This window comes from Mus pahari, chromosome 23 (assembly GCF_900095145.1).
Source record: "Mus pahari chromosome 23, PAHARI_EIJ_v1.1, whole genome shotgun sequence".
Classification (NCBI taxonomy): Eukaryota; Metazoa; Chordata; class Mammalia; order Rodentia; family Muridae; genus Mus; species Mus pahari.
In genome coordinates this window covers 20,128,005-20,155,737 of record NC_034612.1, presented here as the reverse complement: position 1 = coordinate 20,155,737, position 27,733 = coordinate 20,128,005, and the positions used below count along the sequence as shown (strand labels likewise).

General features: G+C 51.0%; 2 protein-coding genes across 2 annotated transcripts in view; one reads left to right on the top strand and one right to left on the bottom strand.

Moving 5' to 3' along the window:
- Window positions 1–1,891: 1,891 nt before the first annotated feature.
- Window positions 1,892–17,999, top strand: Rfc2 (replication factor C subunit 2). The gene is made up of 11 exons (XM_021186766.2): window positions 1,892–2,023; window positions 5,634–5,703; window positions 8,058–8,099; window positions 8,485–8,591; window positions 10,176–10,277; window positions 10,381–10,481; window positions 12,521–12,678; window positions 13,444–13,509; window positions 14,528–14,608; window positions 16,068–16,181; window positions 17,238–17,999. Exons 1-11 carry the CDS (start codon window positions 1,926–1,928, stop codon window positions 17,346–17,348), a joined length of 1,050 nt encoding a protein of 349 aa, XP_021042425.1. The 5' UTR covers window positions 1,892–1,925; the 3' UTR covers window positions 17,349–17,999.
- Window positions 18,000–19,926: 1,927 nt separating this feature from the next.
- Window positions 19,927–27,733, bottom strand: part of Lat2 (linker for activation of T cells family member 2) — a 15,440-nt gene continuing 7,633 nt past the window's right edge. The window contains exons 4-13 of the mRNA XM_021187165.2: window positions 27,059–27,102; window positions 26,836–26,896; window positions 26,637–26,668; window positions 26,327–26,362; window positions 26,207–26,237; window positions 24,799–24,854; window positions 23,069–23,128; window positions 22,770–22,841; window positions 22,228–22,332; window positions 19,927–20,692 (exon numbers count right to left, since the gene is read on the bottom strand). Coding sequence (XP_021042824.1) covers window positions 22,250–22,332; window positions 22,770–22,841; window positions 23,069–23,128; window positions 24,799–24,854; window positions 26,207–26,237; window positions 26,327–26,362; window positions 26,637–26,668; window positions 26,836–26,896; window positions 27,059–27,102 — 475 coding nt within the window. The 3' untranslated portion in view covers window positions 19,927–20,692; window positions 22,228–22,249. The remainder of the gene's footprint in view (window positions 20,693–22,227; window positions 22,333–22,769; window positions 22,842–23,068; window positions 23,129–24,798; window positions 24,855–26,206; window positions 26,238–26,326; window positions 26,363–26,636; window positions 26,669–26,835; window positions 26,897–27,058; window positions 27,103–27,733) is intronic.

The following is a 27,733-nucleotide window of genomic DNA, read 5'->3' as shown; positions in this document are numbered from 1 at the left end:
CACTTGGGAAGCAGAAGCAGGTGGATATCTGTGAGTTCGAGGCTGGCCTGGTCTACATAGTGAGTTCCAGGACAAGCAGGGCTACATAGTGAGGCACAGACAGGAAAAAACAAAGGAGAGAGAGAGAGAGAGAGAGAGAGAGAGAGAGAGAGAGAGAGAGAGAGAGAGAGAGAGCATTTTTGTTTCTCATCAGGCATTTGCATGGGGATTCCTGAGACACATCTTGTCCAAGCTGGGTGCAACTGGTCCCTCGTTGCTCTGTAGATGAAATGGTCCCAGCACTGTAAGCAGGGACATGCTCAACAGACCAGAAACCAAAGGAAAGAAAGGGTCAATGATCAGCCACCCACAGCTGAGGGCTTAAAGGCCACCCGACATCCAAGGACATAAAATCCATCCTCTGTGCCCATCTGTGAAAGCCCTCTCCTTGTTTTCTTATTGCTAAGGAGGAAGCACGAATGCAAAGCATGGCTGGAGGTGGCGGCACAGCCTTTAATTTCAGCATTCCAAGGACAGGGGCAGGGGAACTCTCCCCTGGTTCAAGTCCAGCCCAGTTCACAGGTCTGGGTCAGCCAGGGCTACACTGTCTCAACAGCAACAATAACAAAACGCAGCAAGGCAAGCGATTCAAACACTGTTAATGTTTAACCAAAGAGTTCAAATATAAACCTCTGTGCTTACAAGAGGCGCTTGGTGGGATGAGTCTGGGCAGGCAGACTACGGAAATGAGCTGTTCCCTGAGGTTGCTAACAGTAGGGCGAGCCTGCTTGGAAATCACCAGCCTTAAGCCTTGTGAATGCCACTGTGGGGAAAACCATCTTATTTTTTGTTTTTCCTGGTTGATCCTGGTGATGGGGACCCAGGCTTCTGACCCATGCCCTATTATTTCTTTGAGACAGAATCTCATGTACCCCAGGCTGGCATCTGTCTTCCAAGTGCTGAAGCTACAGGAATGTGTCATGTCAGCTTTTTTGTTGTTGTTGCTTTGTTGAGACAAGTCTCCCTTTTCTAGTCCCAGCCTGGCCTAGAATTCACTCTCCTCCTGCCCGTCTTGTTAGTAGTGTAAGAATGGCAAGTGTATGACTGGAGAGATGGCTCAGCCGTTAAGAGCACTGACTGCTCTTCCAAAGGTCCTGAGTTCAATTCCCAGCAACCACATGGTGGCTCACAACCATCTGTAACAAGATCTGATGCCTTCTTCTGGAGTGTCTGAAGACAGCTACAATGTACTTACATATAATAAATAAACCTTTAAAAAAAAAAAAAAAGAATGATAGGTGTGTACCACTATACCTGGCCAGAAAGTATCTTTAGTTTAGTTTTATTTATTTATTTTTTTGTTTTTTTTTGTGATAGGGTCTCACTGTGTAGCTCTGGGTGGCCTTGAACTTACAAAGATCCACCATGTGCCTCTGCTCCCAGGTGCTGGAATTAAAGACCTGTGCCACCAAACCTGGGCCTAGAAAGTATCTCTTTAAAAATACTTATTTCAGCCAGGCAGTGGTGGCGCACACAAGAGAGAGAGGCAGGCAGATCTCTGAGTTCGAGGCCAGCCTGGTCTACACTGAGTTCCAGGACAGCCAGGGCTACACAGATAAACCCTGTCCCGAAAAAAATAATCCATGAAAGTAAAAAGAAAAGAAAACGAAATGAAATAGAGTACAATTAAATAAGATATAATAAAATGTCTCTCTCCCCCCCCGCCCCCCCTTCAAACGCCGGCGCCTGTGGTCACTGCGCCCTCTAGCGGCCCGGGGTGGCTACGCTGTGCTCACTGCGCAGGCGCAGGAAGAGACTACCCCCCCCCACACACACACAAAACGCACTTCCGCTTCCCTCTCGGCGTTGCCCGGAAACCAGGACCCAGACTTCCGTCCAAGCGGCACGGGGCGGAGCCTCGGGTGGCGGGAAGAGCAGCTACTGGAATGGAGGTTCAGGAGAGCGGCTGTGGCTCAGCCGAGAGTGGGGCGCAGGAGCCCTCGCCCGTCCCCAGCAAGACCGCCGGCCACTACGAGCTGCCGTGGTGAGCCTGCAGCCATAGTAACGCGCGCGTAGACGTGAGGGCGGGCCGAGCTCCAGGACTAGGGGACACAGCGAAGGTGCAGATGTCCCCAGGAGCGCAGATTTCTTCTTCAAGCTAGGTTTTCGTGTCTTGTGTAACCCAGGCTGGACTCCAACTCACTACGTAGCCAAGGATGACTTTGAACGCTGGTCCTGGGGTGACAGGCATGCATTGTTTCCGTAAAGCAGGGCTGGGGACGGAACACAGAGCCTCGTGCACACTTAAGCAAACACCCTACCGACTGGGGCCCATTCACAGCCCTGGGGTTCACTGTGAAGCCCAAGCTGGTCTTGGAGTTTCTGCAGTCCTCCTGCCTCAGCTTCCCAAATGCTGGAATGGCAGGTGTAAGCCACCAAGCAAAGTAGAGATTGTTATTTATGGAAATTGGGGAATGTGTGTCTCGAAGTTCACCTAAATGATGCTTAAACGTGATTAATAGGCTGTCATGCAGTGCAATGCTAATGGTCTTATTTTTTTTTAAAAAAAGATTTATGTATATGAGTACACTGTAGCTGTCTTCAGACACACCAGAAGAGGGCATCAGATCACATTACAGATGGTTGTGAGCCACCACTATGGGAATTGAACTAAGAGCCTTTGGAAGAGCAGGCAGTGCTCTTAACCACTGAGCCATTTCTCCAGCCCTGGCCTCATTTTTTTTTTTTTTTAAATTAGTTTAAAATATCATCTTAAAAAACTATTAGCACCAGGCGGTGGTGGTGCACGCTTTTAATCCCAGCACTCGGGAGGCAGAGGCAGGTGGATTTCTGAGTTCGAGGCCAGCCTGGTCTACAAAGTGAGTACCAGGACAGCCAAGGCTACACAGGGAAACCCTGTCTCGAAAACCAAAAAAAAAAAAACAACAAAAAAAAGACAACAACCAAACTATCAGCCAGGTGGTGGCAAGCGAATTTCTGAGTTTGAGGCCAGCCAGGGCTACACATAGAAACTCTGTTTAACAAAACAAAACTTGTGTGTGTGTTTGTGTGTGTGTGTTTCACTTTTGTTACAGTAGGTCTCACTACCCTAAGCTAGTCACAAACTTTCTGTATAGCCGAGGATGACAAGTTCTGATCCCACTGTCTCTTCCGCCTGTGTACAGGGGCTACAGGTGCATGTCACTATTTTGAGTTTTTAGTTTTTGCATGGAACTTGCTGCCAGGCCACATGCTAGCATGGAGCTACCCAGCACTAGTTTTCCTTTTATTAAAAGCGAGGTTCCTGACAGCAGACCACAGAGTGGTTCCTTGGTTCACTGAACTATCTGGGCTCCCCAGAGCAGTGGTTCTCAACTTCCCTATTGCTGGGACCCTTTCATACAGTGCGTCATGTTGGAGTACCCCCCAACTATAAAATTTTTATTGCTGCTTCATAACCGTAATTCTGCTGCTGTTATTTTATATGATGTCAATATCTGAGTTAATTGGTGGCCTTATGCATCCCCTGTGAAAGGGTGAGTTAACAGCCCAAGGGGTCGCGACCCACAGGTTGAGAATGCTGGCCTAACGTGAAAAGTATGCAAACTGAAAGTCTCCCTCGGTGGCAGAACCCTTGCTTGGCATGCTCAGGACCTAGGGTTTTATCCCCAGCACTCAAAAAAGAAAAGAAAAGAAAACACAGCCGGGCATGGTGGCTCACGCAGAGGCAGGTAGATTTCTGAGTTGGAGGCCAGCCTGGTCTACAGAGTGAGTTCCAGGACAGCCAGGACTATACAGAGAAACCCTGTCTCGAAAAAAAAAAAAAAAAAAAAAAAAAAAAGAAAACGCACCACATATATAATTTAACATTGTCTGGTAGCCGTAGAAATAAGTAAAAAGAAAACGGGCACCCACACAGAGTAGCTCACACCTATTAGGTCGTCAGTAGCTACATAGGGAGTTTGAGGTCAGCGGTTAGAGTGCTTGACAACCCAAGTGTAACCCTGGATTCTACACTTTGGAAGGAGAGAACCAACTCCCAGAGTTGTCCTCTGATCTCCACACCTGTGCCATGGCACACACAAATAATAAACACGTAGGGATGTATACTTAAGACATAAAGCGTTCAGGAGGCTGGAGGTGGTGGATCTCTTGAGTTCAAGGCCAGCCTGCTCTATATCAGGAGTTCCAGTCTGGCAAGAACTACGTAGTGAAGCTCTGTCTCCAAAAATAGAGAGGAAAAGGAAAGAAAACAGCAGAATATAAAAAAAAAGAGCAAAGGAAACTGATGGTCAGGTTGCAGTCAATCTACAACATCTGTACGCAGAGCTGGAAAATGCCCCTTTGGCTGTTAACGTTGCTTGTTCATTTAAAAAGCAGAACTTGGTCAGGAGGCTGAGATAGACGGATCATGAGTTCCAGGCCATCAGGAGATGTGGTCCAGTTGATAGGGCACTTGCTGTCAAATGGAAACCCACATTTCCATTGCCAGCCCCTGTGGACTGGGCATAATGATACATACTGCCTATAATCCTAGACCTGGAGATCTAAGGCTGGAAAAATTGGAGTTCAAGGTCATCCTTTGCTACATAGTGAGTTCCAGGCTAGCCTGGGCTACACGAGACCTGGCTGTGAACAAATAGATTCTAAATAGGCACCGATGTCTGGCTTTTTAATTTATATCTGTGGGTGTAGTCAGTGCCCTCAAAAGGTGAGGAGAGGAAATCAGATCCCCTGAACCTGGAGGGTGCTGGGAATTTAACCTAAGCCCTCTGGAAGCACCCGTGTGCTCAGGTACTGGCTCTCTCCAACCCCAAGGGAACAGCATTTTAATGAAATGAACAAGAATCTTTTCAAAACTGCTTAAGAACTGCCCAGCCAGGCTTCCCGGTCATAGTCCCAAATCACACAGTGAGCCAGCACTGGCCACCTGCCACCACAGACACCCTGAAGATAATCATTTGGTGTAACAAGTGGGTACACCTGGGTCCATCACAGCCCACCTGCCAGCCCTGCGTTGTTGTGCACTGGGGCAGGCTAGACAGAAACCACAGCTTACTCTGGTTCCCTCCGCTGTGTGGAGTGGACAGGCACAGCCAGGTCGGTCATACTAAGCATGGTTTATTGCTATCTCTTTTCCTTCAGAGCCTTTCTTTTTTCACTTCTTTCCTGGGGAGGAGGGGGCTCTTGCACCTGCCAGGTCAGAAAGCAATCACTAGGAGTCTCCTTTCCCCTGTGGGTCCCTGGGGTCAAACTCAGGTGGTCACGCCTGCCAGCAGGCACCTTTACCTCTGACCCACCCATCTTGCTGGCTCCTTTCTTGGTTTTGAGTTTGTTGTTGATCCATTGGTTGATTTTTGTTGTTGTTGTTGTTTGTTTGTTTGTTTATTTGAGGTTCCCTTTATGTGTGTGAGTGTTTTGTCTGTGTGTCTATATGGGACAGTGTGTGCATGCAGTCATGAAGAGGCCAGGAGAGGGCATTGGATTCCGCGGAATTAGAATTCCAAGAGGTTGTGACCCACTGTGTGGATGCTAGAAGTCTGTGTGTTGGCATCACAGCTCCACCCTGCTAGAATCTGCAGAATTGCCCTTTCCCGCCCTCTCTTCTGGGTACTGTAGGATAACCATGTCAGTGTTTGCTTTCTCCTCAACAGGGTTGAGAAATACAGACCGGTGAAGCTCAACGAAATAGTGGGCAATGAAGACACTGTGAGCAGGCTGGAGGTGAGGGAGACTGGAGCCCCTTCCGACATCACATCAGCAACCAACCCAATGAGCTAGTGGGGTTGGCATAGCCATGGATGGGGAAGGTACCACCCACATTGAGGGTGGGTCTTCCTACCGCAATAGAGACTAGAGTTCTCTTGTCCACTCGGCCTGATGATGATGATATGACTCGGCTTGTTAGCCTTTGCCAGAGCCTTTATCTGCTAAGCCATCATCTTGGCCCCTTTCCTCATTTCCCCTCCAAAAACCCCCTATCTGATATCATCCCCCAACCCCCACCAACCCACCCACCTCTGCTTCCTTGACCCTGCATTCCCCTACACTGGGGCATCGAACCTTCATAGGACCAAGGGCCTCTTCTCCCATTGATGTCCCACAGGCCATCCTCTGCTACATATGTGGCTGGAGCCATGACTCCCTCCATGTGTACTCTTTGGTTGGTGGTTTAGTCCCTGGGAGCTCTGAAGGTACTGGCTCGTTCATATTGTTGTTCCTCCTATGGGGCTGCAAACCCCTTCAGCTCCCTGGGCCCTTTCTCTAGCTCCTCCATTGGGGACCCTGTGCTCAGTCCAGTGGTTGGCTGAGAATATCCACCTCTGTATTTGTCAGGCACTGGCAGAACCTCTCAGGAGACAGGGGAAATTTTCCTGAACAGAACACCAATAGCTATGCTCTAAGATCAAGAATTGACAAATGGGCCAGGCGTGGTGGTGCACGCCTTTAATCCCAGCACTCGGGAGGCAGAGGCAAGCGGTTTCTGAGTTCGAGGCCGGCCTGGTCTACAAAGTGAGTTCCAGGACAGCCAAGGCTACACAGAGAAACCCTGTCTTGGAAAACCAAAAAAAAAGACAAATGGGACCTCATAAAATTGCAAAGCTTCTGTAAGGCAAAGGACACTGTCAGTAGGACAAAATGGCAACCAACAGATTGGGAAAAGATCTTTACAAATCCTACATCTGATAGAGGCCTAATACCCATTATATACAAAGAACTCAAGAAGTTAGACTCCAGAGAACCAAATAACCCTATAAAAAATGGGAAACAGAATTCTCAACTGAGGGATACCGACTGGCTGAGAAGCACCTAAAACAATGTTCAACATCCTTAGTTATCAGGGAAATGTAAATCAAAACAACCCTGAGATTCCACCTTGCACCAGTCAGAATGGCTAAGATCAAAAACAGGTGACAGTAGATGCTGGCAAGGATGTGGAGAAAGGGACAGTCCTCCATTGCCGGTGGGATTGCAACCTAGTACAACCACTCTGGAAATCATTTTAGCGGTTCCTCAGGAAACTGGACATGATGCTACTGAGGACCCACTAATACCACTCCTGGGCATATACCCAGATGATGCTCCAACATGTAATAAGCACACATGTTCCACTGTGTTCACAGCAGCCTTATTTATAGTAACCAGAAGCTGGAAAGAACCCAGATAGAGGAATAGATACAGAAAATGTGGTACATTTACACAGTGGAGTACTACTCAGCTATTAAGAACAATGAATCCGGGCTGGAGAGATGGCTCAGTGGTTAAGAGCACTGACTGATCTTCCAAAGGTCCTGAGTTCAAATCCCAGCAACCACATGGTGGCTCACAACCATCTGTAATGAAATCTGCCGCCCTCTTCTGGANTGTCTGAAGACAGCAACAGTGTACTTACATATAATAAATAAATTAAAAAAAAAAAAAAAAAACAATGAATCCATGAAATTGTTAGGCAAATGGATGGAACTAGAAAATATCATCCTGAGTGAGGTAATCTAATCACAAAAGAACACACATGATATGCACTCACTGATAATTGGTTATAACCCCCAAAGCTCGGAATACCCAAGATGCAATTCACAGATCATATGAAGTTCAAGAAGAAGGAAGACCAAAGTGTGGATACTTTGGTCCTTTCTTAGAAGGGGGAACAAAATACCCATGAGAAGAGATACAAAGATAAAGTGTGGAGCAGAGACTGAAGGAAAGACCATCCAGAGACTGGATCCATCCCATAGACAGTCACCAAACCCAGGCACTATTGTGGATGCCAACAAGTGCTTGTTTGGGGTTCTTTGCTTTTTTGAGACAGGATCTCACCAGGTAGTCCTGGCTGGCCCAGAACTTGCTACGTAGAACAGGCTGGCTTCTAGCTCACAAAATCCACCTGCCTCTGCTTCCCAAGTGCTGGGATTAAAGATGTGTGCCACCATGCCCCAGCTATTATTGGTTTTTGAGACAGGATTTTGGTATGTAGCCTAAACTGGCCCTGACTCTGTGATCCTCATGGCCCAGCCTCCAGTGTGCTGAGAGTGGAGGCGGGCACCCCCACACCTGACTTAACGACCTCTTTCCCTCAGGTCTTTGCAAGAGAAGGCAATGTGCCCAATATCATCATTGCTGTGAGTACTCAGGGCTGGCCCTGTGGGCATCTTGTCTGCCATGTCCACTCCCTGCCTGGGGAAGCCACAGGTCCCTGCCTGGGTTGCCAACAGTGGAGAGTCGTGGGAGCAGCGGGACCTACATGGGGCTCCTTTTTTTAATTAATTCACTTTTCTGTGTATGTGTAGTTTGCCTGCATTTGTGTTTGTGTCCCATGAGCATGCCTGGTTCCCTGAGGGTGGTGGTGAATCCTTTGGCACTGAGGTTACAGTTGGTTTTGGGCACTGGGGATGGAGCCCAGGTCCTGGACAAGCAGCCAGTGAGTGAATGCTCTTTACTGCTGGGCTCACTCACCAGTCCTTGGGGCCTTTCTGGCTGAAGCACTGAGGGAGCTGTCATCCACAGGGTCCCCCAGGAACTGGCAAGACGACCAGCATCCTCTGCTTGGCGAGAGCTTTGCTGGGACCCGCCCTGAAGGACGCAGTCCTGGAACTCAATGCCTCAAATGACAGGTAGAGTCGGGGGGAGGGGGAAAGGGAGGGAAGGAGGGTGGGTGAGTAGCGGCTCCTGCTGGCTCCACACTTAACTGGAATCAATTCTGTGCCCAGGTATCTGAGGAGCACCTGCAGGGTTTCTTGTTTTGATGAAAATGTTCAAAGATTACTCTTTTTTCTTTTTGTTTTGTTTTTACAGACAGGGTTTCTCTGTGTAGCCCTGGCTGTCCTGGAACTCACTTTTGTAGACCAGGCTGTCCTCGAACTCAGAAATCAGTCTGTCTCTGCCTCCCAAGTGCTGGGATTAAAGGCGTGCGCCACCACTGCCCAGCAAAGATTACTTTTTTTAAGGGTGTGTTTTTCTTGCTGCTTATTTACTGGGGGAGGGGCGTATGCCTGTAGAGCTCAGAGAACAGCCTGCTGGCAGCTGGCTCTCTCCACTGAGTGGGTCCTGAGGCTCACACTCAGTTGTGGAGGTCAGTAGCAAGTGCCTTTACCCATCGAGCCCCCTCCCACTGATGGGGGGGGGCATGCGTGCGTGTATGCACTGTGAGTACACCATGTGTGAAGATCAACACAATCATGTGGAATCAGTTTTCTTCTACCTTTATGTGGGTTCTGGGGGTTGAACTCGGGTTGTCAGTCTTACATGGCCTGCTGGCAGGTGCATTTACCCACAGTGCTGTCTCACCAGTCCTGAAACCACTTTTAAAGTGTTCACGTCAGTCATGCTAATATGTTTGTGTTATTGTGCAACAGCTTTCTGACCTTGCAAAACTGAAACTGCCCTCAAATTCTCGCTCTCCATTTCCCTTCTGCAGCCCTGGCCACAGCCCACCTTCTGGCCTGTGTATTTGACTGCTAGCTCATGTTCCCAAGTTAAAATAAGCTCCTGTACCCACTCAGGGCCATCGGGAGGATTTGCAAACCCCTTGTGAACTGGGAGTGGTGTTGGAAATCCCAGCACTGGAGAGGCTGAGGCAGGTCGGTTCTGAGTTCCAGGTCTTCTCAGACACCATATGAAGATCCTCTCTCAAAAAATAAAATACAGGGCTGCAGAGATTGCTGAGCAGCTAAGAACATGCTGCTATGCTGGACAGTGGTGGCGCACGCCTTTAATCCCAGCACTCAGGTGGCAGAGGCAGGAGGATCTCTGAGTTCAAGGTCAGCCTGGTCTACAAAGTGAGTTCCAGGACAGCCAGGGCTACATAGAAAAACCCTATCCAAAAAAAGAAAGAAAAGGAAATAAAAGAAAAGAAAGAGAAAAGAAGACCATGGTGCTCTTGCAAAGATGCAGAATTCCCTTCCTGCGCCCACTCTCACCTTGTACTAGCTCACAACTGCTTGGAGCACCGACTCCAAGCACCCTACCCCCTGCGCATGCTGAGCATCTACAAAGACATTAAAAAGTAAACTGGGCCACTGAGATTGGCTCAGTGGATCAACACCCTCACTGCCAACCTCAGAGCCCATAGAACTCAGAGGGGAAGGTGAGAACTGGGTCTCGAAAGTTGTCTCTGACCCCTCCCCACACACAGGAGCCCCTCCCTCGTGATAATGAAAAGTTGCTCAGTTTCTGATCCGTGCATTCTTCTGTTTCAGGGGCATCGATGTGGTGAGGAATAAAATCAAAATGTTCGCTCAGCAGAAAGTCACCCTTCCCAAGGGCCGGCACAAGATCATCATTCTTGATGAAGCAGACAGGTAGGGGCTGGAGACGGTTTCCCCAAGTAGACCAGGCTGGCCTCACTCAGATTCCATCATGCCCCCAGACCTGGCACCAACCTCCCTCTTACACTTGCCTCAGCATGACGGATGGTGCCCAGCAGGCCCTCAGGAGGACCATGGAAATCTACTCCAAGACGACCCGATTCGCTTTGGCTTGTAATGCTTCAGACAAAATCATAGGTGAGTGGGCAGCTGTGCCCGCCCGGTCCGGCTCCCTTTTCATGTACTTTTCTCATTTGTTCTCAGTTTTGATTGTGTCTATCTGCTGTCTGAATATGCGTGCCCTGGAATCAGGGTACAGGCAGTTGTGGGCCACTTGATACGGGTGTCCTTCATTCTGTGAGAGAGAGAGTGAGTGTGTGTGTGTGTGTGTGTGTGTGTGTGTGTGTGTGTGTGTGTAAGTCTGCTGCAGCATGTGTAAAGATCAGAGGACAACTTTTAAGAATTCTGTTCTCACCTACCAGGAATTGAACTTGGGCAGTGCCTTGACCGGCCTAGCCATCTTGCTGGCCCTACTTTTATCTTTTATGGTACTGCAAATGCAACACAGGGGTTTTAGGCATGCGCCCTACTAATTGTGGCCTGTGTGCTTTTTTTATTATGAGACTCGGTCTTCCTAACTTGCCCAGGCTAGTGTTGAATTTGCCCTATACCCCAGGAATGCCTTGAACCTGCAGTCCTCCTGCCTGAGTAGTCGGGTGACAGGACTGTGCCACACAGCTTGTCTTGAATGTGCTCTAGTTGTTCTGTGTGCCGCGACCCTTGGCATCGATGGGCTCTGCATTGGGCTTTGTCAGGCATAGCCAGGCTTCTACCTCACCGCAGTGTCTTCTCGCGGTGCCTTTGGCCTGAAGCCCAGCTGCTGCCCATGCACTGGCTTCTCTGCCAGGCGGGTATCCTGGCCTGCCATGCAGTGTGTTATCTCTCTCATTCCTGGCCTGCCATGCAGTGTGTTATCTCTCTCATTCCTGTCCTGCTGCTGCCCGGCACTGGCCTCTCTGCCAGGCGGGTATCCTGGCCTGCCATGAAGTGTGTTATCTCTCTCATTCCTGTCCTGCTGCTGCCCGGCACTGGCCTCTCTGCCAGGCGGGTATCCTGGCCTGCAATGCTGTGTGTTACTTCTGTCTCATTCCTGGCCTGCTACTGCCCGGCACTGGGCGCTTCTCTGTCGCCCTTCCCCCTCCTCGCCCACACACAAGTGTTACCACATGGCTTTTCCTGCCAGCTCATGGCTGCCCAGATAGGTGGCAGGCGTAGTGTTCACAGGTCACCCATCCTGTCCCACCCGCCCCACCCTCCACATGTAAAACTAACATTGTATGTGCGTGCTAGACGTCAGTTCTCACCAATGTGGGTCTTAAAATTGAACTCAGGCTGTTTGTCAGTCTTTGTGGCAAGCATCTGTTCCCACTGAACCATCTTGCCAGCTGCCTGCCCCACCCTATCCTTTTCCGTGTTGGTGTTGGTGGTGTCTGGTGGGTTTTGAGTCAGAGTCTCAAACAGCACAGGTTGGCGCTGAACTGACCTTGGACCAGAGGATGACCTGAACTCAAGATCCTTCTGTCTCTACCTCCCTATGCAATCACAAGTGCTGGCATTACAGGCTCGCCCCTTCTTGTCTTGTTCCCTTGTGGAGCTTTAAAGAGTTTGTGGGAGTTCCATTGCCTTCTAGCCTGACCAACTGCCATCTTGCCCAAGGGCCCACCCATTCCCCATTCCACACTGTGATTCCAGAGATTCTAGAGGTCCTAACTTTGTGTGTGTGTGTGTGTGTGTGTGTGTGTGTGTGTGTGTGTGTGTGTAGGTGTCTATGTGAGGCCTGCTTACCCTCCAGAAACAGAACCTGACCTTTTTTTTTTTTTTAAAGATTTATTTATTTATTATATGTAAGTACACTGTAGCTGTCTTCAGACATACCAGAAGAGGGCGTCAGATCTCGTTACGGATGGTTGTGAGCCACCATGTGATTGCTGGGATTTGAACTCAGGACTTTTGGAAGAGCAGTCAGTGCTCTTACCCGCTAAGCCATCTCTCCAGCCCTGACCTGCTTCTTTTAAGCAGTTAGAGGCAGGCATTTACTGGGGTATGGGAACACACACATCTGCACGCACAGCCTCTGCAGAGAGAGCAGGGAGCTGGCAATGCAGCCTCTCTGCGTCTTGTCTGACAGGCTGACGCCTGGCTCAGCTGTGCGCCCTCACTCTGCCATCTCTGTCCAGAGCCCATCCAGTCCCGCTGTGCGGTGCTCCGCTACACCAAGCTCACTGACGCTCAGGTCCTCGCCAGGCTCATGAATGTCATCGAGAAGGAAAAGGTGCCATACACAGATGACGGCCTGGAAGCCATTATCTTCACAGCCCAGGGAGACATGCGCCAGGTTAGAGGGAGACTGCTGCTATCTGTCTTAGGCAGGGTTTCTACTGCTGCAGTGAGACACCATAACCAAAGAGCGAGCTGGGGAGGAAAGGGTTCACTCAGCTTCCACTTCCACACTGCTGGTCATCACCAAAGGAAGTCAGGACAGGAATTCAAGCAGTGCAGGAATGTGGAAGCAGGAGCTGATGCAGAGGCCATGGAGAGTGTTGCTTACTGCCTTGCTCCCCTCCATTGCTCAGCCTGCTTTCTTATAGCACCCAGGACCTCCACCCAGGATGGCACAACTCACACTGGGCTGCCCCCACCCACCAATCACTAATTAAGAAATTGCCCTATAGCTGGGTCTTTTTTTTTTTTGGTTTTTAGTGACAGGGTTTCTCTGTATAGCCCTGGCTGTCCTGGAACTCACTCTGTAGACCAGGCTGGCCTCGAACTCAGAAATCCTCTGAAAGCCTCTGCCTCCCAAGTGCTGGCATTAAAGGTGTGNGCCACCACGCCCGGCTATAGCTGGGTTTTATGAAGGCATTTTCCAATTGAAGTTCCCTCCTTTCAAATAACTCTAGTTTGTGTCTAGACATGAGGCTAGACACATTGCTCTTACAAGTTGAAGTTTGGGAATGAGTGTTGTGCTAAGTCTGGCTAAAATGCAGATTGAGGGCCCAGCACCCTACAGGGCGAGCTGCTGGTGGGTGGGGGTCGGGTCTCTGCGAGGCAGGGCAGGGAAAGACTTCAGAGTCGCCCTGATGTATCTCTTGTCTCCTTCCAGGCACTGAACAACCTGCAGTCCACCTTCTCAGGATTTGGCTATATCAACAGTGAGAATGTATTCAAGGTACCAGGGCGGGGAGGGGGCTAGCCTGCAGCAGAATGGTCCTGCACAACCGTTGGGTGGATGTAGGGCCAGGCATGGTAGTCCACACCTGTGACCCCAGCATCACCTTCAGAGTAAAACCTGTCTCAGGTAGGAAGGAAGGAAGGATGGATGGCAGGCAGGCAGGCAGGCAGGCCGGCCTGGTTTATTAGAGTCCTTGCCTGGTCCCAGGCCCAGCACCACATTAACTAGTCATCCCATGCCTGTCCTGCGAGCAGTATGGCAGGGGGACTGTGAGACACTGTCTTGTGCCCAAAGAAAGACGGCGGGCACTCACGGCTGGGTGAGATGGGCTCCTGGCAGAGCTGGGCACTTGCTTCATTTATTTTTCCACCCCAGCTTTGTCCCTTGTACCCAGGAGACCAGTGGGAGGGTCCTGGGACGATCCCACATGGAGGTAGAAGATAGGTGGGTCCCGGCTAGTCAGTGTGTTACCTGATCCCCACTTCCCTGCAGAGATGATCTTACCCTTATCTGGGCTGCAGGCTGGGCTCTGGTGACTTGCCTGAAGTCACTCGCCTCCCCGAGCCATCTCTCCAGTCTTCTTCCTTTGATTCTTTTCTTTTTGAGCCTGTCTGTAGCCCAGACTCTGTCCTCAGGCTGGCCTCGAACATCTGGTCCTCCTGCCTCCATCTCCCTCGTGCTGGGATCACAAACGTGTGCCACCATCCCTGGCTTATTCACTTATCTTAGAGACGGGTCTCAATACGTGGCCCAGGCTGGCCTTGAATTTGAGGTCCTGTGCCACCATGCCCAACACCATGCCTCTAATGCCACCCAAGCGGAGAGTCTTTCTGGGACGTTGGCTGCTTTGTAGTTTGTTCATCTTGGATATGAGGACTTTAACTGTGTTGGGAGCTGTCATTTGGGGGATGTCCTTGGTGGTGAGAAGAGTGTTCCCAAATTCAATTCCAGTTGTGGAGACTTGGTGAAAACTAGTCTAGGGCCTCAAGATGGTGTCTACTGATTGTTTGCTCAGGTCTGTGACGAGCCCCACCCCCTGCTGGTGAAGGAGATGATCCAGCACTGCGTAGACGCCAACATTGACGAGGCCTATAAGGTGGGCCTCCTCCTCCTGCCCTCGTCTCCATGGTGCCCTGTATCTCCTCAGCCTGGTGGAAGGGCCCACAGTGGCTCCAGGACTCTGTCACTCCCCTAACTGTAAAACCACTGTGAGCTCTGGGTAGACTGGCTTGGCTTTCTCATCACTCAGCCAGAACCAGGCAGAAGCAGCTCCACAGGGACTGGCTTTACTGGGACCAGCGTGGCAGGAAGGTGTGACGAGCTCATGGTGGGGGGAGCGTGTGGCTTTGCTTTGTTTAAATATGTGTGAGTGTTTTGCCTTTCTGTAGCCTGCTCACCGTGTGAGTGTGTGTGTGTGTGTGTGTGTGTGTGTGGCACCCTTGGAATCCAGAAGAGGGCATCTGGTCCCCAAGACTGGAGATGGAATTATGAGCTGTCATGTGGGTGCTAGGAATTAAACCAGGGTCCCAAAAGAGCACTGAGCCATCTCCCTAGCCCCCAGCCCCCAGCCCCAGCCCCACCCCCAGTGAGCTGCCTCCCATCTTGATGGATCAGGAATCCTATACCTGCTGCCTAGCTATAGAGGCTCCACCCCTAAATCCCCAACCTCCCAGAACAGCGCCACCAGCAGGGCACTGAGTGGTATTTCACACTCAAGCTGTGAAACTGACTCCTAAAGGCTGATTCCTTGCCCCAAGCCACATTGCAGAAGTAGACCTGGAAGTCAGCATTGTGACCTACTGCAGTTACATCCTCTACCAGAGATTCTCAGCCTGGGACAGAAAGAACAGCCAACGCCTCCAGTGATGTCACATTGCCCTGGGGCGGGGAACATGTCACATCCTGTTCTGTCTTCCTGAGAATCATGTTGAGGGCCAACCAGGAACCTAGCAGTTATCTGTGGTCTGGAAGAGGGGAGATCAGGAAGGGTTTAGTGTGGCTGAGCAGATGCCAGTGAGTACGGGTGACTTCAGATCTCTAGGTGTCTGTCAGGGATATGATTGGAGACACTAACTGATCCCGAGTTTCCCACTCTCAGTCAACTAGGGAGACTGACCACCGTCAGGGCAGGGTTGGACTTAATGAGCAACTGGAGGACCAGGCACTGGAGTACTGGAGGCCGAGGTTAAGCTGTAGACTGGTTACTGAAGACAGAACACGGCTAACACTAATCCCTGACACTAACCCTCTATCCCTGTCTAACCCTAACACTGCTAGAATCCATCCCAAGGTGCCAAGGCTCAATGACTTGTCTCTAGACACAGCCCCAGGCTAGGGAAAGTGGACAGGGAGGGAGGGAGGCAGGCAAAGGACTAATGGAAAAGTGAGCTAAATTACCTGCTGGGTGAACCAAGGTGAGACCTCTGAAAGCTTCGGGTGATCCTCAAAGCCTCATGGGTCACCTGAACCTAACTGTTACCCTCAGGGTGACAGTCTAGGCCCACTGTAGCCCCCTTCCGTCTCCCTGTCGGTGACCTGCTGGGTCTTCTGTCTAGATTCTCGCACACCTGTGGCACCTGGGCTACTCACCAGAAGATGTCATCGGCAATATTTTCCGAGTCTGCAAAACCTTCCCAATGGCGGAATACTTGAAACTGGAGTTCATCAAGGTTAGTCAGGGCTCAGGAATACTTTGTGCATGTTAGCCTTTTGAGTCTGGTGACTTCTTGATCTGTGTTGTTTTTTATAGTTGAGGTCTCATGGTATGGCCTAAGCTGGGTTTAAGAGCATGTGCCAGCACGCTGGCTTTCGCTGGCTTCCTTACTGCACAGTGCCTTCCAGATCTGCTGTGACGTGTACCCATGCCCTGGCCCGTATCACTGAAGCAGTATTCTGTGTGGCTGTCACCATCACTTGTTCTCTGGGAAGGCCGTTGGGGTTTCTGTGGCTAAGGCGGGCATGCATGGACCACCACGCCTCCCAGCCAAGGTCTTGTTCTACTTGGGTGGGTTCCTAGGCGCAAGACCACCGACTCGGGCAAGTGTATGCTGAACTTTTTTTTGTTTTTGTTTTTCGAGACGGGGTTTCTCTGTGTAGCCCTGGCTGTCCTGGAACTCACTCTGTAGACCAGGCTGGCCTCGAACTCAGAAATCCGCCTGTCTCTGCCTCCTAAGTGCTGGGATTAAAGGCGTGTGCCACCACCGCCCGGCTATGCTGAACTTTTAAAGAACTGAACTGGGGCTGGCCTAGTTGGGAGAGTGTATGTCTTGACTGTGTGGAGCCCTAGGGTTGGTCCCAGCACTGCGTAAGAAGGGTGCTGCTAGGCACGGAGTGCACCTTGAGTGCTACATAGTGAGACCTTATTTCAGAACAGCAACAGCAGAAATAACCGGGTGTCCTTTTGCCCAGTTCACCACCCTGGAGGTGGAGGCAGGAGAATCGGGAGCTCAAGGCTACCCTCCAGTACGTAGGGAGTTTGAAAGCAGCCTGGGCTCTGTGAGACCCCAGCAGACGGGGCCTTAGCTCAGTGCTGGAAGCTCGGAGTCTGTTCTGCAAGCTTGGATCGCGCTTTTACAGCATGAGCCAGACTTGAGTGAAGCCAGGTCCTGCCTGTTACCCTGCCGGGTTTTGAGTTCCTCATATCTGTTTTGAACCAGGCACTAGTTAAGCTGGTTAGGAACAACTAGTCCTGCTTACCGACCTGCTGCTCTCGGCTTGTCTTTCAGGAGATTGGATACACTCACATGAAAGTGGCGGAAGGAGTGAACTCCCTGCTGCAGATGGCTGGGCTCCTGGCCAGGCTGTGTCAGAAGACCATGGCTCCAGTGGCCAGCTGACTTGAGACGGCTTCCACTGATGGAACTGGGAGAGTCTTTGTCGTGGGAGATGTGCCTCAGCCTTTGCTAGAACATACTCACTTTGGTTTTGTTCTGTGAGAATAGAGTCTCTTGTAGCCCAGGCTAACCTTGAACTCCTGATTCTGCCGAGTTTGCTTTCTGCGGTACTGCAGATGGAATCCAGGGCTCGTGCATGTCAGAGGAGCACTCTGCCAGCTGGGGTACAGCGAGAGACTGAGCTCTGGAAGAGTCCCACACCTCTGCTCTTCGTGTGTGGATTCGGCCTCGGGCCCTGGACGTGGGGCATGGTGGGAAAGCACTGACCTCCTCAGTCTTGTTGTGGTAGCTGATAAAGCCTTTGGATGTTTGTCTCGTTTGCTTAATTGCTTGAGGCCTTGGGGAGAACCAGTGTCTTCCTCCCATTGTACCCCAATATTAGAAAGTATACCCCAGGCCAGCGAGACTGCAGCAGGCAAAAGTGTTGGCCACACACCCAGCCTCTTGAGTTCCACCCCCAGAACCCACAAGAAGGTAGAAGAGAACTGACTCCACAAACATTCTCTGGGGAGCCGGTGTAGTGTAGCACGCCTTTAATCCCAGCACTCAGGAGGCAGAGGCAGGTGATGTCTGAGTTCAAGGTCTGCATAGTGAGTTCCAGGACAGCCAGGGCTACATAGAGACCTGTCTCAAAACAAGCAAAAAGTACAGTCTTCTGGGTCCTGTATACATGTACACATGTACAGATAATAAGTAAGATTATCAAAATCTTTAAAATGTAAAGAAGTGAAGCCAGGCACAGTAGCATACACCATAATTTTTTTTTAACAATGATTTGTTTATGAGTGATTTTTGTTGTTTTTAAAGGTTGGTTTGTTTTTATTTGTGGGTGTTTTGCCTGCATGTATACCTGCTCGCTGAACACATGCAGTGCCTAAGAAGGCTTAAAGAGTGCATTGGGTCCCTTGGAAAGGGAGTTGCAGGTAGTTGTGAGCCTCCATGTAGGTGCTGGGAATTGAACCTGGGTCTTCTGAAAGAGAAGGCAATTGCTTAGCCATCTCACCAGTCCTGAGACCCTAATGCTGAGTACTCAGAGGCTAAGTTCAAAGCTAGGCACTGCTATGCGGAGTCCAGGCCAGCCTGGGAAATGTGAGGCTGTCTCATGTGTCGGTGTCTAACAGCTGGGTTCTAGGTGTTTCTTCTGATATAGTAACTTGTAGCATTCATTTCTTCTCAGAATGAATTTGTGGTATCCAGGGGTTGGACATAAAGTGTGTAGAGCCCCACTCCTCTCTGGACCTCAGGGTCATTTCTACTAAGAATCTTGATCTTAAGCCAGGCAGTGGTGGCACACATCTTTAATCCTAGTACTCGGGAGGCAGAGGCAAGCAGATCTCTGAGTTCCAGGCCAGCCTGGTCTACAGAGCAAGCTTTAGGACAGCCAGAGCTACACACACAAACCCTATCTCAAAAAACACACAAAAAAAACACCTTGCGCTGGGCGTGGTGGCGCACGCCTTTAATCCCAGGCAGGCGGATTTCTGAGGCCAGCCTGGTCTACAAAGTGAGTTCCAGGACAGCCAGGGCTACACAGAGAAACCCTGTCTCAAAAAACAACAAACAAAAAAAAAACCCACCTTGCTCTTCATTTCCAGGAAGGGTCTTTACCAGAGCCAGGTGTGGTGGCACAGGCCTGTAATCCCAACACCTGCGGTGCTGAGGCGGAGGAGTGTCAGGAATTCAGTACCAGCCACCTGGGTTACAGAGGGTCCTAGCAAGATGGCTCAGTGGTAAAAGCACTTGCCTGTCTTCCCAGCCTTGAGCCCTCATGAGGGCAGGAGAGCCAGTACCACAGAGCTGTCTTCTGACTGCCTACACGCAGGGAAAGTGCTATTCAGCCTCACCCTGAGTTTGGATTCCCCAAAACTCAAGTAACAAGCCAAGCATAGGGACAGATGTCTGTGATCCTAGCGCTGGCAAGTCAGAGACAGGATCCCTGGGGCTCACTGGGCCAGCAGGTCTATCCCATCAGCAAGCCTACAAGCTCAGTGACAGACACTTGTTCAGAAGGCAGGAGTGATGAGATGGCTCAGAGGTTGGGCTTGAACTGCTCTTACAGAGGAGCCTAGTTAGGTTGCTAGCACTACCCTGGGGCAGCTGCAGTTTCAAGTGGAATGTACTCAGACACAGTTTTGTTTGTTTTTCGAGACAGGGTTTTTCTGTATAGCCCTGGCTGTCCTGGAACTTTGTAGACCAGGGTGGCCTCAAACTCAGAAATCCGCCTGCCTCTGCCTCCCGAGTGCTGGGATTAAAGGCGTGCACCACCACGCCCGGCCGCACACAGTTTTTAAACCAAAGGTCAGGTGTGGTGATGTCTTTCATCCCTGTATCCAGGAAGCAGAAGCAGACAGATCTCTCATCAGGGTCAGCCTGGTTTATAAAGCAAGTTCCAGGGTAGCCAGGGGCTACATAGTATGAATGTCTTAAAATAAATAAATAAATAAATAATGGAGAGCGACAACAGAGACGGTTACCCTATATACACACACAGGGGAAGGTGTTTAAACAAAGGCATGCGGCATGCGTGCAGCACCTGCTCTTACAGGGTTTATTGATGTCTGGTGAGGGGGCAGTTTTATTTCCCCATCACTGACCCACAAGGTCCCTGCAGAAATGGAAGATCAGAACAAACTGGAGCCCACTAAGAAACCAAAGCGATCCCAGGTTACCCGACACCCCATTCATCTGCTACGGTTAGTTCACGTAATGCTCTGAGACAGGGAGTCCCCTGACATTGACAATATTAAATACGACTCCAGCAACTTTAGTTAACTACAAAAAGAGTCATAGAAACAGTCCTAGAAGTTGACATTCATAAGAAAACTGAGGTCCAAACCAAGAAAAAAAAAACAACTGGTATGACGTAATCTCAACACTAGGACTGAGGCTGGAGGACTGCAAGTTTGAGATCAGCCTGAGTAACTTAGTGAGAGCCTACAGCCAAAACAACCCCCCCCCCACACACACACACACAAATGCCAGTGTTGTGCCTCATTTTAGAAGTGAGACTGGGGACACATCTTGCCTCGGGTCCTGGGCTTCTAGTCAGCACAGTCAATATCTCCTGGGCACTTGCTTTGCCCCCAAAGAAGTCCAGGGCATCACTTGAGGGGTGTGACTCTGGCGGTTCCCAGTGTCTCCCAGGCAGAGTGTCAGGCAGTTCCGGTGCCCCTCCCTGGGGCGGCCACAGCCAGGGTGTGAAACTTGAGCATCCCTGGAGAACGGGCTTTATTCAGCAGGCAGTAAACTCTGGAGCTCCCGATCTGATCCTCCATCCTCAGGCCCTTCTGCAGAGGGGAGAAGAGTAGGGAGGCTGGGGAGATGGCTCGGTTGGTAACACAAGCATGAGGGCCTGTGATCAGCCTCTAGAGCCTGCCTCAAAAGACACGCCTATAATCTCAGCACTCCATAGGTAGAGGCAGGAGGATTGCTGTGAGTTCAGGACCAGTGTGGTCTGCATATCAAGTCCCATGCCAGCCAAGGCTACATAGAACCAATCTCAACACACACACCTGCAATCCCAGCATTCCACGGGGAAGGCAGGAGGAACCGAAGGGAACAAGCCCCAGATTCATTTCCTTCCCATGTCATTCAAGCGCTCCAGTGCTGGTCGCCAACCTCTTCCATGTTCTGCTAGAGGCTGACATCTTGCTTCTCCTACCTCCCTATTTATTCTGGGATGTTCTTCCCAGTGAGGAAGAAGAGCAAGTCTTTGTCTTTACATTTCAAAGCCCTGCCACTTCTATCCCAAGTCACAACCCTTTCCCCATGTCTGTTTATCACCAGGGAACATATTATATATTTGGTTTGGGAAATGTTTTGAAACAGGGTCTCACTATGGTAGCCAAGGCTGGCCTAATAGTAGTAGGTCTAGCCCAGGCTGGCCTAATAGTAGTAGGTCCGCCTGCCTCTGCCTCCCAAGTGTTGGGATTAAAGATGTGTGCCACTATGTCTGGTTTATTAAATTTTACCTGTTTTATTATTTATATGATTTCTTTGTCTTTTCTTCTTGCTCTTCCTTCTGTTCCCTGTTCCCTCTAGCGCACACGTGTGTGTGTGTGTGTGTGTGTGTGTGTGTGTGTGTGTGTGTGTTATGTGCAGGTGTTTGTCCACGTGTCTCGGCCCCTGGGGCTCACGGTCTCTGCCAGGCTGGCTGGTTGGTAAGCCCTGAGACCTGCCTCCCCAGCACCAGGTTACAGAGGTGTGCAGGGATCTGAGCCCATCCCCAGGCTTACCCCCCCCCCCAGGTGAGTCTCAAGCTCTGTTCCTGTCGTTTAGGACCAGATCTCTGGCTTCAAACTCATTATGTAGCCCAGGCTGTTTCTGAACTCCTGATCCTCCTGCTTCCATCTCAGAGCTGAGCTGCTTCCAGGCACTTAGGAGGCAGAGATTCATGTGTCACCACGCCTGGCTCCATCATTTTACATTTTACATTTTGTGTTGTGTTTTCAGTGCTGAAGATGGAATGCCATCATCACTGCTGTTGAACCATGCCTCCATCCCCTATTGGTGGACTGCAGGACAAGTGCTCTACTTCTGAGACATCTCCATCTCCCCCCCAGGCGCCTCCAGCATCCTGGGTCATGTGTATGCTTCTACAGACTGGGGAGAGCCTACCTCTTCCGAGTCCCCTAGTCTCACAGAAAGTGGACCTGGGAGACTTCAGTCAGCATCTCCTTTCTGGTCCTAGTAGGTTGATGAGCCCCATGGGGCCAGCCCTCACTCCGTCCGTCTCTCCACTGCAGCTCCTCCCTTGAGCACGGGGCTCTTCCATGGCTTGGGTCTCTCCCGCGCTCTGAGCAGCTGGAGGGGCGTACTGTACCTTCCTTCCGGTTGAGCCTCTCCTAGGTTTCCCCTGCTGTGGCCACATCTCCATTCACGTAGTCTGGTTCCTCATCTGGGCTTCCCGATAGGGACATTTGCGCACCTGCGGATCGGGACAGGTAGTGGCTGGGACCGTTCAAAGGTGTACATCAGTGTTGCTCCCCAGCCAGGGTTGCTCAGGAACCCAGACCCCACAAAGGACACAGGGCAAGTGTCATACTGTATAGGACTCATGGTGTCTGCCCATCGCTGTTTGTCGTCCCCCTCCCCTTGCCACCTCCTGAAATCCTCCTGCTCCAACACTGGGTGACCAAGCTCTCGAGATCAAGCTGCTGGCAAGGGGCATTCTGGCAGAGAGCAAGGCTTCCACAGCCTTGGGCACAAGGAAGGCTCCACTGTGAAGTGAGCCAGACCAGATGGAGGGAACCCACTCAGGCCAAGCAACCCTCCCAGATCAGCCAGTTGCCTGCTTCAGTTGACAGCTCCCACTCGTTGTCCCCAGCACTCCTAGTGGCCTCTGCCCAAGGAAGACATACATACCCATAGTCCTCTTGGACTCTCGCCACTGATGGATGGATACTGAGTTCTGGTAATCCTCAAACTCCTCGACACCTGAGGGAGGTTACAGGCACATTCTGAGTGAGGGGCCAGCGCTCTTCCCTGAGGACGACCCCACTCAAGGAGGATAACGCCCTGAATAGCTCCTTCCCCCGTGAGGTGAACTTGACCCAAAGGCACCAGAGACTTACAATCTTGGGGACCTCCCTTCTTACTCATTAGGTGGGTCTAGCTCAGGGTGCCGGCCCCTGCCCCACCTTTCTTTGGAGGGACAGCTTTACCTGACTCAGGGGTGCTGGGCTTGCAGACGAGCACATTCTCATAGGAGTTGGAATCATCGTCTGTCAAGAGAAGGGAGCTGGCAGGAGACCTGCAGGTACCTTGTCTGCAAGCCCCAGATGTCCCTTCCCCCTGCTGCCTCCCCTGCAGGGCTCTCCCACTGGGCTTCAAAATTCTCTTAGATCAGTTTAAAAAAAAAAAAATTGGCCGATCGTGGTGGCACACGCCTTTAATCCCGGCACTCGGGAGGCGGAGGCAGGTGGATTTCTGAGTTCAAGACCAGCCTGGTCTACAGAGTGAGTTCCAGGACAGCCAGGGCTACACAGAGAAACCCTGTCTTGAAAAGCCAAAAAAAGGGGCTGGAGAGATGGCTCAGTGGTTAAGAGCACTGACTGCTCTTCCAAAGGTCCTGAGTTCAAATCCCAGCAACCACATGGTGGCTCACAACCATCCTTAACAAGATCTGACGCCCTCTTCTGGAGTATCTGAAGACAGCTACAGTGTACTTACACTTAATAAATAAATCAATCTTTAAAAAAAAAAAAAAAAGCCAAAAAAAACAAAAACAAAAAAAACCACATTTATTTATGCATTTTATGTATGTAAGTTTTATCTACATGTATATCTGCATACTACACACAAAAAAGATGGTACTGAATCCTATTATAGACAGCTGTGAGCTGCCATGTGGTTGCTGGGACTTGAAGTCATAAGTAGGTGCTTTTAACTGCTGAGCCCCTTAGGCCAGTTTTTGTTGTTTGTGTGTATGCTGACTGAGGTGAAGGAGTACAGATAGAGGCCAGGAGACAACTTTGGGTACCCTACCTCAGGGGCTAAATTCCTTGTTTGTTGATGGGTCACTTTGTTTGTTTTTTCTTTTCTTTTTTTTTTTTTTTGGTTTTTCGAGACAGGGTTTCTCTGTGTAGCCCTGGCTTTCCTGGACTCACTTTGTAGACCAGGCTGGCCTCGAACTCAGAAATCCGCCTGTTTCTGCCTCCCGGGTGCTGGGATTAAAGGTGTGCGCCACCACGCCCGGCTGTTTGTTTTTTCAAGACAGGGTTCCTCCGTGTAACAACCCTAACTGTCCTGAAACCCACTTTGTAGACCAGGCTGGCCTCGAACTCACAGAGATCTGCCTGCCTCTGCCTCCCAGCAGGAGACCAGTTCTTACAAAACAAGAACAAAGGTCAGGTGCTCCGGGCCCCTCAGGGCTAAAGGGGAGCACTGACATCCCACAGGCTGTCCTGAGGCCGCCACACGTGTGTTCCCACACCCACACAATAAGTAAAGAGTTCTTAAAAGAGAGAGAAGGAGAAAGTGTGCAGCCTCAGCCCGGCCCACTCCAGAGCCAGCTGAGGACCCAGGCAGAAGGCCCTGCTGCTCTCGGCAGGCTCTGTCCATACACACACACACACACACACACACACACACACACACACAGGGCTCGCCTCTGTGAGCCCCAGCATCCTCCAGCGCACCCGACCTATCTGTCATCAGGTGCCCCCACCCACAGCTCTGCCTCTGCTTCCTGTCCTGTCTCTCTCTACTCTGTCCCCATCCCCTGTGCGTGCTGCTGACCAGCTTCCTTCCGCCCCACCCATGCCTGGAGCCCGCACGCACGCACGCACGCACGCACGCACGCACGCACGACTCCATCTCTGAGCAGCTCGGCCCACCCACCTGGGGGCTGCCTCCTCTTCCATATCCTCCCCACCCCTGACCTCCACTTTACCTTCTGAGGGCCTCTGGAAACACCCCCAGTTGTAGTAGTCTGTGGGGATGGGGTCTCTGGGCAAAAACAGAACAGAGTGCAGGTCGCTGAGCAGGTCTGTCAGGAGAAGCCATGACGGAATGTCTCCTCCAACCCACTAGAGGTGCTTCTCAGAGCCCCCCGACTATCCCAAAGGGCCGACAGCTTGGCTGGGACACCTTCTAGTCCCCACCGGGGCCACAGTTTTCCCTATTTGTGACACGAGGAGACACTGTTAGCGGTCATTTCTTTTGGGGGAGGGGGTGGTTTTGAACCAGAACCAGATCTTTCTGCCTCAACCTCCCAAGTGCTGGGACGGCTGGGAGGGCAGACCTGCACCACTACATACCTCACCCCTCTCTCTCTCTCTCTCTCTCTCTCTCTCTCTGTATGAATATTTGTATATATGTGTGTGTGTACATATGTATCATCTATGTATATCGCTCCTTCCTTTTCTCTATAAATTTACATTTTCTTTTTTTTTTTAAATAGCCCAGTAGCTATTCTTTTTTTTTTTTAAGATTTATTTATTTATTATATGTAAGTACACTGTAGCTGTCTTCAGACACTCCAGAAGAGGGCGTCAGATCGTGTTACGGATGGTTGTGAGCCACCATGTGGTTGCTGGGATTTGAACTCCAGACCTTTGGAAGAGCAGTCGGGTGCTCTTACCCACTGAGCCATCTCACCAGCCCAAATTTACATTTTCTTATACATCATGTGCATGTATGTGCATGGTCACACGTGCACAAGGGCGTCACCGCACACGTGGATGTCAGAAGGCAACTCTTGGGGGTCAGTGCTCTGTATCAACCATGGGGGTCCCTAGAGATGTCAGGCTTTATGGGATGAGCTCTCCACCACCCCGTACCTTATAGAAACGGCATCTCTGTATCTCTCTGGCTGACCTCAGACTCACTCTTTAGATCAGGCTGACCTTGAACTCCTGACCTCCTCCCCAAGTGCTGGGATGACTGGCATGTGCCAGCACACCAGGTTCATGCAGGGCTGGCAATGCACCCCAGGACTTCATGCATTCTAGGCAAGTACTCTGGACCCCAGCCCCAGCCCTTTCCTGGAGGGAGGGAACCACATCTTGATCTGTAGTCCACACTGCCTGTGATCCCCCTGCCTCAGCCTCCTGAGTGCTGAAATGACAGTTAAGTGCCATCCTCATGTCTGCTTGGTGACCTACCCTTCTCCAGATGGCCAGGATAGGTGGCCACCCCTACCAGATACTCAGTTTTTCCATCAAAGCCCCACAAGGCCATGGTCACCAGATTGAAAGGCTACCCAGAAGTGGTCTTCACTGAATGTCTCATAAAGGAGTTGGGGAAGAGACCCAGGAACTGAGATGGGGGATGGGCAGGGTCTGTCAAAGGCCACTCACACATAGGCAGCATCAGGCTCCTGGCTGCTTCCTGGAAGAGGCCCGGGAGAAGACGTAAGACAAGCTAAGCTCCCAACTGTGGCCCATTTCCTCCCGTCCCCCCACTCCAGAGCTACCCACCTTTGTAGAAGTTCTGGTACCTAGGGGACTCAGGACCTGGAAGAAAGGCTAGGCTAGGCTATGGGCTAGGCTGCTAGGCTAGGCTAGACCATCTTCCCTCCAGGTCCTGCCCCAACACAACCCAGACTCTGCAGCTCAAGCAAGGGCCAAGGGGCTTCAAATGGCCAGACCTTTGTCCACATTCTGCCTTATCTATTAAAGCCAATTCCATCAACCCCCAGCCTCAGCTCCCCCTGGAAGGCCTCCGAGAGCCAGTACTTGTCCTGCTGTCCCAGCCCCACTCAGGCTAATTCCGCCTGGTGTCACTTACCCTCAAGGTGGGAGAACAGCATCTTGTTCTTCCTGCAAGGATGGGGGCAGGGGCACTGAGATGGTACCATGGGGAGGGGAAAGGCTCAACAGGCCAGCCCTGAGACTCTGCAGCTTGGGGACAGAGTGAGGTCTAGCCCTGGCTCCACCAGATGGGACTCTCCAGAGTTGGGCCCATACACTGCAGAATGCCTCCCTACCTTTCAAATGACTTGTCTGAAGCTGTGTCCATCTGGGGTCCTGGCCACACCTGCCTGGCCACTTTGGAGAGAAGCAAGGACGGACGGGGTATTGGCTAGGCACTCACCCAGCTGAGCCTTCACCCTGGTATATCAGGCGGGCCTCAGGGCAAGGGACACAGAAGGGACCTTGATATGGGAAGCCCCAGCCCCAAAGCAAACCCAAGATGCTTCCAGGACTCACAGGAGTACGTCTGAGCCACAGCTGAGCTCTGTGCATTTTCTTGCCTGCAAATACACAAGGGTGTGCTGAGCCAGGCCCCGACAGTCCCCAGGCAAGGACACAAATAGGGACAAGGAACATAGAGAAGGTGGACGAGCTGAGCCTAGGAAAGTGTCTGTCTGTCTGCACGCACGTCCCTGGGTTCCCAGCACTCAAGGCGAGAGGATCAATGTGAGTTTGAGGCCAGCCTGGGCTACAGAGTAAGTTCTATGCAAGCCAGCGCTATGGAGTAGGACCCTGTCTCAAAACCAGAAAATTAAAAACCAATGAGCAAGCTTTAGCCATGGCTCACGGTGGGTGGTCAGTGATGGAAGATTTTGTTTTCAGGCCTCACTGTGGTTTTTCAGTTGCAAAAGGAAATGAGGAAGGGTGTGTGTGAGGGGGGTAATGGGGGTGACAAGGTCTATTGGGGTGTGCATGTGAGGGCTGTGCTGAGAATGTGGGAAATGTACGTGCATTTAGTAGAGAGGGGTAGAGAGTGGTCAGCTGACTTCCTTCCCTGTAGCTTCTTGCTCTTTCTTTCTTTCTTTTTGGTTTTGTGAGACAGGGTTTCTCTGTGTAGCCCTGGCTGTCCTGGACCTCACTCTGTAGACCAGGCTGGCCTTGAACTCAGAAATCTGCCTGCCTCTGCCTCCC

What these genes read in the sequence shown, in the direction of transcription:
- Rfc2 (XM_021186766.2), top strand. Translation starts at nt 1,926, where the DNA reads ATGGAGGTTCAGGAGAGCGGCTGTGGCTCAGCCGAGAGTGGGGCGCAG. An exon ending in TGCTTCAGACAAAATCATAG is followed by an intron (nt 10,482 to 12,520) that starts GTGAGTGGGCAG and finishes ATCTCTGTCCAG; the next exon opens with AGCCCATCCAGTCCCGCTGT. An exon ending in TGAAACTGGAGTTCATCAAG is followed by an intron (nt 16,182 to 17,237) that starts GTTAGTCAGGGC and finishes CTTGTCTTTCAG; the next exon opens with GAGATTGGATACACTCACAT.